The following is an 11,827-nucleotide window of genomic DNA, read 5'->3' as shown; positions in this document are numbered from 1 at the left end:
AGGGGCCAGGTGAGGCCAGGTCGGGGCTATCCTTCAGGATCCCCGAAGACCTGGTGATTCCAAAGGGCCCATAGACAAACAGGGTTTTCTGCCTGTGGAGTCAAGTCCCACTGGGTCTGAGCTCTGGAGGGCTGTGTCTCTGGGGCTCTGCAGGGGTGAGATGGAGGTGGGCTCAAATGGTGTACAAGTCACTCCTCAATCCTTATTTTATTTATTTAATTTTTTAAAAAAAATTTAAACCAATAGAGATGGGGTCTCACTATGTTGACCAGGCTGGTCTTAACTCCTGACTTCAAGCAGTCCCCCCATCTCAGTCTCCCAAAGTGCTAGGATTACAGGGGTGAGCCACTGCACCCGGCCTCAATCCTTATTTTGGCCTGAGAGGAAAGGCCGTGGCCCCATTTGCAGGGGAGAAGACTGAAGCTGGAGGGGCAGGCCTTGCTCTGGGTTGCACAGCAGCAAGAGAAGTGGGAGCTGGCCACGAGGCTTCCTGGACCCGACACGCTGGTGGGGTACACCCTGGTTCTCCAGGTCCCATGGGGCTCAGCCCAGGACTACCTCGGGGGGTGAGGGACTTAAATCCTCTCCTTCATTCTCATCGCCCCTTCCCCCATCATTTCCTGAGGAAGGACATTCAGGGACCTGAAGGAGCGGCCTGCCCCTCCACATCTGTGGGTGTTTCTCATCAGGTGGGACAAGAGACTGAGAAAAGAAAGAGACACAGAGACAAAGTATAGAGAAAGAAAAGTGGGCCCAGGGGACCGGCGCTCAGCATACGGAGGACCCACGCTGGCACCAGTCTCTGAGTTCCCTAGTATTTATTGATCATTATCTCTATCATCTCAGAGAGGGGGATGTGGCAGGACAATAGGGTAATAGTGGGGAGAGGGTCAGCAGGAAAACACGTGAACAAATGTTTCTGTGTCATAAACAAGGTTAAGAAAAAGGTGCTGTGCTTTGATGTGCATATACATAAACATCTCAATGCATTAAAGAGCAGTATTGCCACCAGCATGTCCCACCTCCAGCCCTAAGGCAGTTTTCTCCTATCTCAGTAGATGGAATATACAATCAGGTTTTACACCGAGACATTCCTTTGCCCAGGGACGATCAGGAGAGAGATGCCTTCCTCTTATCTCAACTGCAAAGAGGCCTTCCTCTTTTACTAATCCTCCTCAGCACAGACCCTTTACGGGTGTCGGGCTGGGGGACAGTCAGGTCTTTCCCTTCCCACGAGGCCATATTTCAGACTGTCACATGGAGAGAAACCTTGGACAATACCGGGCTTTCCTAGGCAGAGGTCCCTGCGGCCTTCTGCAGTGTTTGGTGTCCCTGCTTACTTGAGATTAGGGAGTGGTGATGACTTTTAACAAGCACGCTGCCTTCAAGCATTTGTTTAACAAAGCACATCCTGCACAGCCCTTAATCCATTAAACCTTGAGTCGACACAGTACTTGTTTCTGTGAGCACAGGGTTGGGGATAGGGTTACAGATTAACAGCATCTCAAGGCAAAAGAATTTTTCTTACTACAGAACAAAATGGAGCCTCTTACGTCTACTTCTTTCTACATAGACACAGTAACAGTCTGATATCTCTTTCTTTTCCCCACAGGGACCTTCCTGGCTGTGCCTCGGGTCAGGACCAGAATGACACCCATTCTTTTCCCTGGGCCTTTGCTCGGGCGGTCCCTGCACCCTGGCCTCTGCCTGACCAGGATGGTGGGGAGAGGAGGGGGGACATCCCCCACGCTGCTGTCTCCACTGTTCCTGCTGCCCAGGCCTCTGAGCTTCCAGGACTGCAGCGGGTGGGTGGGTGGCCTGGCCTAAGCCCAGGAATGCACTTCAGCTCCTGGTAGAGCAATGTCACTGAGGCTTGGGAGTCGGGTGGGGACGGGAGGAGGCGTCCGCAGGCCCCCCTACCGTGAGAGGCAGCCGTGGGAACAGCCTACCTCTAAACAATCACTGCAGCCCAGGCTGACCAGGGGCTCTGGCCGGACATAGGGGCCTGGCAGGCTGTGTGGCCTGTAAGGACACAGTCTGTCTCTGTGCCCCAGTTTCTCTGCTGCCCAGATGGAGAGGCCCAGACTCCAGGTGTAGACATCTGGAGCAGGCAGTGTTCAGCTGGGGAGGGAGCGGGGAGGACTATGGGGGCCATGTGGGAAGGATTCCACCCCACATCACCTGCACCCCTGCTGAGCCTGGTCAACAGAGCCCCTCAGTGGGTCCTCACTCTCCTGGCTGCCTCCCATTTAGGCACCCTGAGGCCTGGGGAGAACAGAGCCAGGCCCGTGTCCCCAGAGAGGCTGCGCTGCCAGCACAGTAGTAGCAGATTTGGATTCAGGGAAGTAGACCTGCAGCCAGGGTGGGAAAGAGCTGCAGGCGGGGTGGAGCCCCCACATGGCACAGCCCCTCTCCCTGGAGGTCTATGCTGCATTTCCAGGACAGCAAGTCCCAGGGATGGATGGTGCCAGGTGCCAAGGGCTAGATGCATGGTCTGTCTGCATTCCCCACAGGGGCGTCTTGTAGTCACCAGCATTTGATGCTGTCAAGTCCCCCTGTCCTCTGTGCAGACTGGGAAGCCCTTGGTCACCCTGGGGGGGTTGGGGGACCCAGGCCAGGCTGCAGAAACATAAGGACTTGAACCCGGGTCCTGAGTGACACCACCTTGGGTCCTCCTCCCTCTGCCTCTGTTCAGCTCCACCTTGATGCTGACTAGGCTGGGCCATGCGGAGAGGGTTAGGGGATAGAGATGGGAGCTGGGGAGCAGGGCTCCACTCTGGGAGGGGGGCAGCCTTGCTGGATCCGGGGCAGAGTTAAGCAGCCCCAGCTCTGCTTTCCTAGAGCTGCTGAGAACCCGGGAAATGGTGTGGAGGTTCCGGGGAGCCCTGCCCCTACCTGGCAACCGCAGTGCAGCAGGCACCAAGTTCTCCTGCACATTGCGACAGTGTGATCCTGGGCTCTGGCGGGCGGTAGGTGGGGCCTTTGGACCTACCAGCAGTGAGGGAGTTAACACAGCAGCTGACTCCTCTAGGCAAGGAAAACTCCCCTCAGACGCTTTGCTGCCTGGCCTCCTGCCAGCAACAAGCAGGAGCTGAAAACTAGAAGTTGAGGCGTGAGTTTGGCCACTCCGTAGTGTGCACTTGGTGAGGGCAGCAGCTCGCCACAGCTGCCAGCCGTCTGTCCATTCACCCATCTGTCCATCTGGCAGCCCGCTGTTCAGACCCGTCTGTCTGTCCGCCCATCTGTAAGCCCATCTCTGTCCCATTGTCTATCTGACCATCTTTCTCTTACTGTCCTCTTTGTCTAGCTATCTGGCCTATCTGTCGATCCATCTTCGTGTCTGTCTTCAGCCCCCACCTGTTTGTCCATCTGTCCAATTACCTGTGAGTCTATCTATGCATCTTCTTGTCCATTCATCTGCCCACCCATCTGTCCCTCCGTCTGCCCACCGGCCTCCCCTCTCCTTCTGGGCCGCAGAGCCATGGCCCAGGACTGCAGAGCCATGGTTGGCCTGGTCCTGCTGGGGCTGGGGCTGGCGCTGGCTGTCATTGTGCTGGCTGTGGTCCTCTCTCGACACCAGGCCCCATTTGACCCCGGGCCTTTGCCCACGCCGCTGTTGCTGCTGACTCCAAGGTCTGCTCAAATATTGTACGGTGAGTGAGACGTGGGAGGAAGCTGGGTGGCCCTTGGCAGCCAGCCCCTCCTGGAGAAGGCGTGTATGTGAGAGTGTGTGTGTGAGCATGTGTGTGTGTGAGAGATTATGTGTCAGTGTGTGTGGGTATATGTGTGAGTGTGAGTGTTTGTGGGGTGTGGGTGTGTGTGAATGTGTGTGATCGTGTGTGGGTGTGTGTATGTGTGAGTGTGGGTGTGTGTGAATGTGTGATTGGGTTTGTGTGTATGTGTGAGTGTGTGGGTGTGTGTGGGTATGTGAGTGTGAGTGTGTGGGTGGGTCTGAACGTGTGTGATTGTGTTTTGCTGTGTGAGGGTGTGTGTGACTATGAGTGTGTGAGTGTGGGTGTGTGTAAATGTGTGTGATTGTGTGAGTGTGTGTGGGTGTGAGTGTGTGAGTGTGAGTATGGGGGTGTGTGTGTGAATGTGCGTGATTGTGTGTGGGTATGTGTATGTGTGTGTGTGTGGGTATGTGTATGTGTGTGTGAGTGAGTGTGTGTGTGTCCGTGTGTGTGCACCTGCACTGGCCCAGGAAGCAGGAGCCATGTGTGTGGGCTTCAGCACCTGCAGGGCTTGAGCGCAAGGAGACAGCCTCAGGGCCCTTGCACAGAACAGGCGGCAGGGTGTGCCCGTGGGGCAGATGGGGACTTGAGGACAATGGTGGTGTGTGAGTCCATACCTGGCTCCAGGATTCAGGAGGCCCATTTGCACATCCCAGGTGGGAACCTGTCTGGCCCCGCCTGACCCTGCTGGCTGGTGCAGGCCCCTTCAGTGAGGCCAATTCTCCAAGGCTGGGGTCTTCTCCCAGGGTCATGGGTGAAGGGGTTTGGAGGCTCCCTGCATGGGTACTGGCCTGCTGGGGTACACACAATGCTGCCATAGCCAGTCTGCCCCAACACCCAGCCCAGGGCCACATCTCAGATCTCTCAGTCCTGAGGAGCCCGGTGCCCCACCCCTCACATCCTCTCTCCCTGAGTCAGGGCCTGGGTCTCGTGAGCTGAGTGACTGATACTTGGTGTCCTGGATGAGGGCGTGATGGAGAGGGGCCACAGTGGGTGTTTCCTGACCCTCTTCCAGGAAGGTGCTGCTGCCGCTGCAGGGAGGACACATACTGGATGCCCCTTCCTGCCCCCTGCCTCCCATTGGGCACACAAAAGCCAGGGCAAGCCTCCCCTCCATGCCAGCCACCTGGTCTGCTTCCCAGAAATTCTGTCTTGCAGGCTGTTGGGAGGATCCCAGTACTTTGTAAACTAAAGCAAGGGAGGAGTGGCCGTTCTCTCTGTTCAATCATTCACCTTTTCATTCATTCCTTCTTCCCTCCATTCCCCCATCTGTCCATCCTTCCCTGCCCTGATTGCTCATGCCACCGCCCCCCCCCCCAGCCCCTCCTGACCTGGTCCTTTGGTTTCTCTTCAGGGCTTTCTGTCTCCTCCCACAGGGCTGAGAATGGCAGTTCAGGGACAAGTGGGGGCTGGGGACTGCTTAGTCTCCCCAGTGGCTCTCAGGGGATTTGAGGGATTGACGCCAGCTGCCACCCCAGGCTGTGCCCCTCCTCTGCTCAGGAGGACATACGGGATGCGACACCCACTTAAACTCGAAGTTGCAAAGATGCAAATGAGACTGGGGTCTCAGGCACCAGAGACCACCCGTGGGCATGTGGCTTTTGGGAGTGGAGACCTGCTGCCACAGATCTCTGAAGAGTCTGGACCTGCTGGGTCTCCCCGAGTGACTGTCTGGGGGTCTCCATAGCATGCCCTGCTGTGTGCATGACGGTCACTGGTTGGGTAGGGGTCTCTACTCTAAAGCTCCCTCTGCCGGCATCCCCTCGAACTCTCCCTTGGTGAAGAGAGAGGATGTGGTTTGCCCCAGTGTTTTATCAAACAACTCTCTCCACTTCCTGTTTTAAGAAGCTGGGAGTGGAAGAGAGCCTGGGGCTGGCCCCAGGTGCTGCTGCGAAACAGGGGTCACTGGATGCTGGGACCCTGGCCGGGCTGGCTGGAGGCCTCAGGAAGAGGCCCTGCAGAGTCCTCCCTGCAGAGGACCCTGGCCACGCTGCCACAGGGTCTGCTGGGGCCACCAGAAGCCCATGTTCCTGCCTCCATCTCTCCCCTTTGTGCTCACCTCTCACCAGGAGGCCCTCCCATAGTTCAGTCTCCTGCTTTTTTTTTTTTTTTTTTTTTTTTTTTTAGATGGTGTCTCCCTCTGTCACCAGGCTGGAGTGCAGTGGCGCTATCTCGGCTCACTGTAAGCTCCGCCTCCTGGGTTCACGCCATTCTCCTGCCTCAGCCTCCCGAGTAGCTGGGACTACAGGCGCCCGCCACACCGCCCAGCTAATTTTTTGTATTTTTAGTAGAGACGGGGTTTCACTGTGATCGCGATCTCCTGACCTCGTGATCCGCCTGCCTTGGCCTCCCAAAGTGCTGGGATTACAGGCATGAGCCACCGTTCCTGGCCTGTTTTGTTGATTTTTAAAGCCCAGGGCAGTAGTCTTGGAAAATGTCCCACATCGTGGATTTGCCTTTCTGTTTCCTTGAGGGCAGATTCAGACAGAACACCTTTCCCTGGGATTGGTCAACGAATCCGTGGGGTGTTGCTGAAACTTTATTTTATTTTATTTTTGAGACGGAGTCTCGCTCTGTCCCCCAGGCTGTCCCCCAGGCTGGAGTGCAGTGGCGGGATCTCGGCTCACTGCAAGCTCCGCCTCCCAGGTTCACGCCATTCTCCTGCCTCAGCCCCCCAAGTAGCTGGGACTACAGGTACCCACCACCGCGCCCAGCTAATTTTTTGTATTTTTAGTAGAGACGGGGTTTCACTGTGTTAGCCAGGATGGTCTCGATCTCCTGACGTCGTGATCCGCCCTCCCAAAGTGCTGGGATTACAGGCCTCGGCCTCCCAAAGTGCTGGGATTACAGGCGTGAGCCACCGCGCCCGGTGTTGAAACTCTCTTGAGGCATTTTCTTCGGCCTTCGGGTCCATCCTCTCTGTCTCCTCCTTGACCTCCTCATCTCCTCCTCGCCACTGCCTTGGGGACCTTAGCCAGGCTCATGGCATCCAGCAGCCACTCAATGTCAATACCTCCATGTTCATCTCTCAGCCCGCCCTTGCCCGTGAACCCATGCTTATTTATTTATTTTTTTTATACGTTCACCCATGCTCTTCAGGTCTGATGAAGTATCCAAAATCAAGCTCGTGACCATCCCCAAACCTGCCCCTTCTGCAGGGTTTACCTCGCTAGTCGGCGCCATCCTTGATTCTTCTCTTTCTCCCACCCAGGCCATCATCTCTTGCCTGGTGGATACCCACAGCCTCCCCTTTGGGCTTTATCCTTATCCCCGTCATAGCTGCCAGAGGGACCCTGTGAAAACACTCCCCAGCCTGCTCATTCCTCTGCCCTAAGCCTGCATGGCACAGAGCAAAAGCCAGTTGTTATGGGACCTAGGAGGTCCTGTGGGATGGGCCCCAGCCTGCATCTTCATCCTCTTCTCCCCACCCCACTCCATTCACTCTCTGCCTATCGCTCACCAGCCTATACCACCTGCCTCAGGGCCTTTGCACTGACCATTTAGGCCACATTCCAGGCTCTTTTCACACGTTGCCTCCTCTGAGAAGCCCTCCCTGACCACTCTGCCCATACCTCATGCCTCTTGATTCCCCTTACCTGGCTTGTGGTTTCAGCACTTTCCCTGTGTGTGTTTGTTTTTCTTGGCATGAGGGCAGGACCTAAGTGTCTGTTCCCCGTTGATTCCCCAGTGCCAGGCATGCAGTGCAAACTCTAGAAATATTTTTTGCATGAAGGAATGAGTGATTGAATGCAGCAAGGGTCTGGAGGCTGAGGACCAGGCAGACAGACATTCAGAGTCGCTGGAACGCGACAGAGACAGGGAGCCAGACTGGCCATGCAAGGTCCTGGGCCTGCCCTTGGGTCCTGGGGAGCCACGGAAGGTTGTGGCTGCCAGAGGGTTGCGGTCAGAGTCACAGTCAAGGGCCTTCTGAGACCTGTGCCCCCTCCCCACCTTCCCTCCCCACCTCCTCAGGCCAGCTCTGGGGTCTCGGCAGGTGGTCCGCAACATGACCTCTGAGTTCTTCGCTGCCCAGCTCCGGGCCCAGATCTCTGACGACACCACTCACCCGATCTCCTACTACAAGCCCGAGTTCTACACGCCGGTTGATGGGGGCACTGCTCACCTGTCTGTCGTCGCAGAGGACGGCAGTGCTGTGTCCGCCACCAGCACCATCAACCTCTAGTAGGGGCTGCTGGGCCACCTGGGTGGGAAAGGGCCAGGGGCGGGTGGCCCAGGGACTGCCCACTTATCCAGTAAGGTGGCTCCATCACCTCTTTTCCTGGTGGGAAACTGAGGCCCAACCTTGGTAGCTTATCCTGGGCCTCTCAGTGAGTATGTTTGAGCCTCAGTGGGTGGATAGGGACCAGGCTGGGCCAGACAAGGTCGGGCACTGTCTGACCTGGCTGGGCGGTAGCTTTGGCTCCAAGGTCCGCTCCCCGGTCAGCGGGATCCTGTTCAATAATGAAATGGACGACTTCAGCTCTCCCAGCATCACCAACGAGTTTGGGGTACCCCCCTCACCTGCCAATTTCATCCAGCCAGGTATGGGGTGGAGGTCCGGGGGTGGGGGACTGGGGTGGAGAGGGGCGGGTGTCCTGGGCAGGCAGCTGACGGGCATCCCTGTCTTCTCCCATCGGCCGCAGGGAAGCAGCCGCTCTCGTCCATGTGCCCGACGATCATGGTGGGCCAGGACGGCCAGGTCCGGATGGTGGTGGGAGCTGCTGGGGGCACACAGATCACCACGGCCACTGCACTGGTATGTGTCACACCTTTTCTCCCTGGCCGTGCCCATCCTGCACAGCCCCCAAGCCATGCTGATCACACTCCCATGCCCCAGGCCATCATCTACAACCTCTGGTTCGACTATGACGTGAAGCGGGCCGTGGAGGAGCCCCGGCTGCACAACCAGCTTCTGCCCAATGTCACGACAGTGGAGAGAAACATTGACCAGGTGGGCCGGGGGTTGGAGAAACTGAGTCACGGTGTGGGGCCCCAGGGCATCCTGGGCTGGAGGCCTGGATCATCACAGAGTGGACAATGGTTGGTGTCCTCTCTCTAGTGCCTGGGCCATCTGGAGCCCCTGTGCCATGAGGGCCAAGCCCCCTGCTCCAATGAGACCCAGCAGGCCCCAACCTGCTCTTCCTGATGACCTGGCCTGAAATGGCACCACCTGGGCTGAGGCCTGTGACCACACAGGTGTGGTTCAGGTGGCATCTGGAGCCCTGCTCAGGCTTCCCCTCTCCTCCCACCCCCAGGCAGTGACTGCAGCCCTGGAGACCCGGCACCATCACACCCAGATCGCGTCCACCTTCATCGCTGTGGTGCAAGCCATCGTCCACACGGCTGGTGGCTGGGCAGCTGCCTCGGACTCCAGGAAAGGCAGGGAACCTGCTGGCTACTGATTGCTCCAGGCGGACAAGGCTGACAAGCAATCCAGGGACAAAATACTCACCAGGACCAGGAAGAGGACTTTGGGGGACGGGCTTCTCCTGTGAGCAGCAGAGCAGCACAATAAATGAGGCCACTGTGCCAGGCTCCAGGTGGCCTCCCCGGCCTGTCTCCCCACTCTCTGGGCCTCAGTGTATTGTGTGTGAAATGGAGCCATCTGGCTGGGGAGGAACAGAGAGGTGGGATTCGGAGATCTTCACAATGCGGGCACTGGAACTAGCCTCAGCATCTTCAGCATGGGGAGAGCCAGGCACATGGCTGGGGGCCAGGGGAAGGTTCACACCAAGCTCTGCCCCTTCCCACCCTGATCCCTCGGACTTTGGGGCCAGGCCCTCCCTTACTGGGGCTGGGCAGTGACACTACCTAGGATCAGCCACCAGGGGGTGCCACGACCCTGGCACTTTCTTAGGCAGAGGGTGGCCAGCTGATGCTGGGAACCCGGGCGCCTTCTCAGACCCGTAGGCGTCCAGCTCACCCTGCCGATGACACTGGAGGTGAAGCTGAGGTCCGAGGAATGGGAACTGGGCAACAGGCTGGAGGAAAACATCTCGGTCAGAGCCACGCCCCTGGGGGGTTTCCAAGTTTAAGCCCAGAGTGAAACCCAAGCTTGTGATCCTCTCCAGAGGGAGGCCTGGTTCTCAGGGAACAGCAAACGGGAAGATGTCCCCAGATCCCAGGGATCAGGGCTTGGACCAGCCGGGGACGCAGCCCAGAGGGAGTGGGTCCGGAAGGAAACAGCTCGACACAGCAGCCTTCACCATCGGCAGCCCCTCCAGGCCTCCCTCAGGGCCTGCTCCCTCCTCTGTGCACAGTTCCAACACCTGGGGCAGGGTTCTGGGAAGGGCTGGTGGAGGTGGGCTGGTGGGAGGCGGTGATCACAGCCCAGCACCTGGATATCACCAGGGGCACTGGGGCCAGGGGCCAGGTGAGGCCAGGTCGGGGCTATCCTTCAGGAGCCCCGAAGACCTGGTGATTCCAAAGGGCCCATAGACAAACAGGGTTTTCTGCCTGTGGAGTCAAGTCCCACTGGGTCTGAGCTCTGGAGGGCTGTGTCTCTGGGGCTCTGCAGGGGTGAGATGGAGGTGGGCTCAAATGGTGTACAAGTCACTCCTCAATCCTTATTTTATTTATTTAATTTTTTTAAAAAAATTTAAACCAATAGAGATGGGGTCTCACTATGTTGATCAGGCTGGTCTTAACTCCTGACTTCAAGCAGTCCCCCCATCTCAGTCTCCCAAAGTGCTAGGATTACAGGGGTGAGCCACTGCACCCGGCCTCAATCCTTATTTTGGCCTGAGAGGAAAGGCCGTGGCCCCATTTGCAGGGGAGAAGACTGAAGCTGGAGGGGCAGGCCTTGCTCTGGGTTGCACAGCAGCAAGAGAAGTGGGAGCTGGCCACGAGGCTTCCTCGACTCGACACGCTGGTGGGGTACACCCTGGTTCTCCAGGTCCCATGGGGCTCAGCCCAGGACTACCTCGGGGGGTGAGGGACTTAACTCCTCTCCTTCATTCTCATCGTCCCTCCCCCCATCATTTCCTGAGGAAGGACATTCAGGGACCTGAAGGAGCGGCCTGCCCCTCCACATCTGTGGGTGTTTCTCATCAGGTGGGACAAGAGACTGAGAAAAGAAAGAGACACAGAGACAAAGTATAGAGAAAGAAAAGTGGGCCCAGGGGACCGGCGCTCAGCATACGGAGGCCCCACGCTGGCACCAGTCTCTGAGTTCCCTAGTATTTATTGATCATTATCTCTACCATCTCAGAGAGGGGGATGTGACAGGACAATATGGTAATAGTGGGGAGAGGGTCAGCAGGAAAACATGTGAACAAATGTCTCTGTGTCATAAACAAGGTTAAGAAAAAGGTGCTGTGCTTTGATGTGCATATACATAAACATCTCAATGCATTAAAGAGCAGTATTGCCACCAGCATGTCCCACCTCCAGCCCTAAGGCAGTTTTCTCCTATCTCAGTAGATGGAATATACAATTGGGTTTTACACATTCCTTTGCCCAGGGACGATCAGGAGACAGATGCCTTCCTCTTATCTCAACTGCAAAGAGGCCTTCCTTCCTCTTATACTAATCCTCCTCAGCACAGACCCTTTACGGGTGTCGGGCTGGGGGACGGTCAGGTCTTTCCCTTCCCACGAGGCCATATTTCAGACTGTCACATGGAGAGAAACCTTGGACAATACCTGGCTTTCCTAGGCAGAGGTCCCTGCGGCCTTCTGCAGTGTTTGGTGTCCCTGCTTACTTGAGATTAGGGAGTGGTGATGACTTTTAACAAGCACGCTGCCTTCAAGCATTTGTTTAACAAAGCACATCCTGCACAGCCCTTAATCCATTAAACCTTGAGTCGACACAGTACTTGTTTCTGTGAGCACAGGGTTGGGGATAGGGTTACAGATTAACAGCATCTCAAGGCAAAAGAATTTTTCTTACTACAGAACAAAATGGAGCCTCTTACGTCTACTTCTTTCTACATAGACACAGTAACAGTCTGATATCTCTTTCTTTTCCCCACAGGGACCTTCCTGGCTGTGCCTCGGGTCAGGACCAGAATGACACCCATTCTTTTCCCTGGGCCTTTGCTCGGGCGGTCCCTGCACCCTGGCCTCTGCCTGACCAGGATGGTGGGGAGAGGAGGG

At 56.8% G+C, this 11,827-nt stretch overlaps 1 protein-coding gene across 2 annotated transcripts; it reads left to right on the top strand.

Annotated features, from left to right (window-relative positions):
• Positions 1-6,614: 6,614 nt before the first annotated feature.
• On the top strand, positions 6,615-9,290 carry LOC129529623 (glutathione hydrolase light chain 1-like). 2 transcript variants are annotated; one of them, XM_055375333.2, is made up of 6 exons: positions 6,625-7,572; positions 7,704-7,913; positions 8,146-8,273; positions 8,375-8,487; positions 8,569-8,682; positions 8,987-9,290. In XM_055375333.2, exons 2-6 carry the CDS (start codon positions 7,738-7,740, stop codon positions 9,131-9,133), a joined length of 678 nt encoding a protein of 225 aa, XP_055231308.1. In that variant the 5' UTR covers positions 6,625-7,572; positions 7,704-7,737; the 3' UTR covers positions 9,134-9,290. The 2 variants fall into 2 exon arrangements, with proteins under 2 accessions (XP_055231307.1, XP_055231308.1); XM_055375332.2 differs by having other exon boundaries at positions 6,615-7,572; positions 8,375-8,682.
• The last annotated feature ends 2,537 nt before the right edge of the window (positions 9,291-11,827 follow it).

Source organism: Gorilla gorilla, chromosome 23 (genome assembly GCF_029281585.2).
Source record: "Gorilla gorilla gorilla isolate KB3781 chromosome 23, NHGRI_mGorGor1-v2.1_pri, whole genome shotgun sequence".
Taxonomy (NCBI): Eukaryota; Metazoa; Chordata; class Mammalia; order Primates; family Hominidae; genus Gorilla; species Gorilla gorilla.
This window is presented reverse-complemented; position numbering and strand designations above follow the sequence as displayed.

Coding starts and splice junctions, on each gene's coding strand:
- LOC129529623 (XM_055375332.2), top strand. CDS start 7,738: ATGACCTCTGAGTTCTTCGCTGCCCAGCTCCGGGCCCAGATCTCTGAC. Junction 7,914..8,145: donor ACCAGCACCATCAACCTCTA/GTAGGGGCTGCT, acceptor GCTGGGCGGTAG/CTTTGGCTCCAAGGTCCGCT. Junction 8,683..8,986: donor TGGAGAGAAACATTGACCAG/GTGGGCCGGGGG, acceptor TCCCACCCCCAG/GCAGTGACTGCAGCCCTGGA.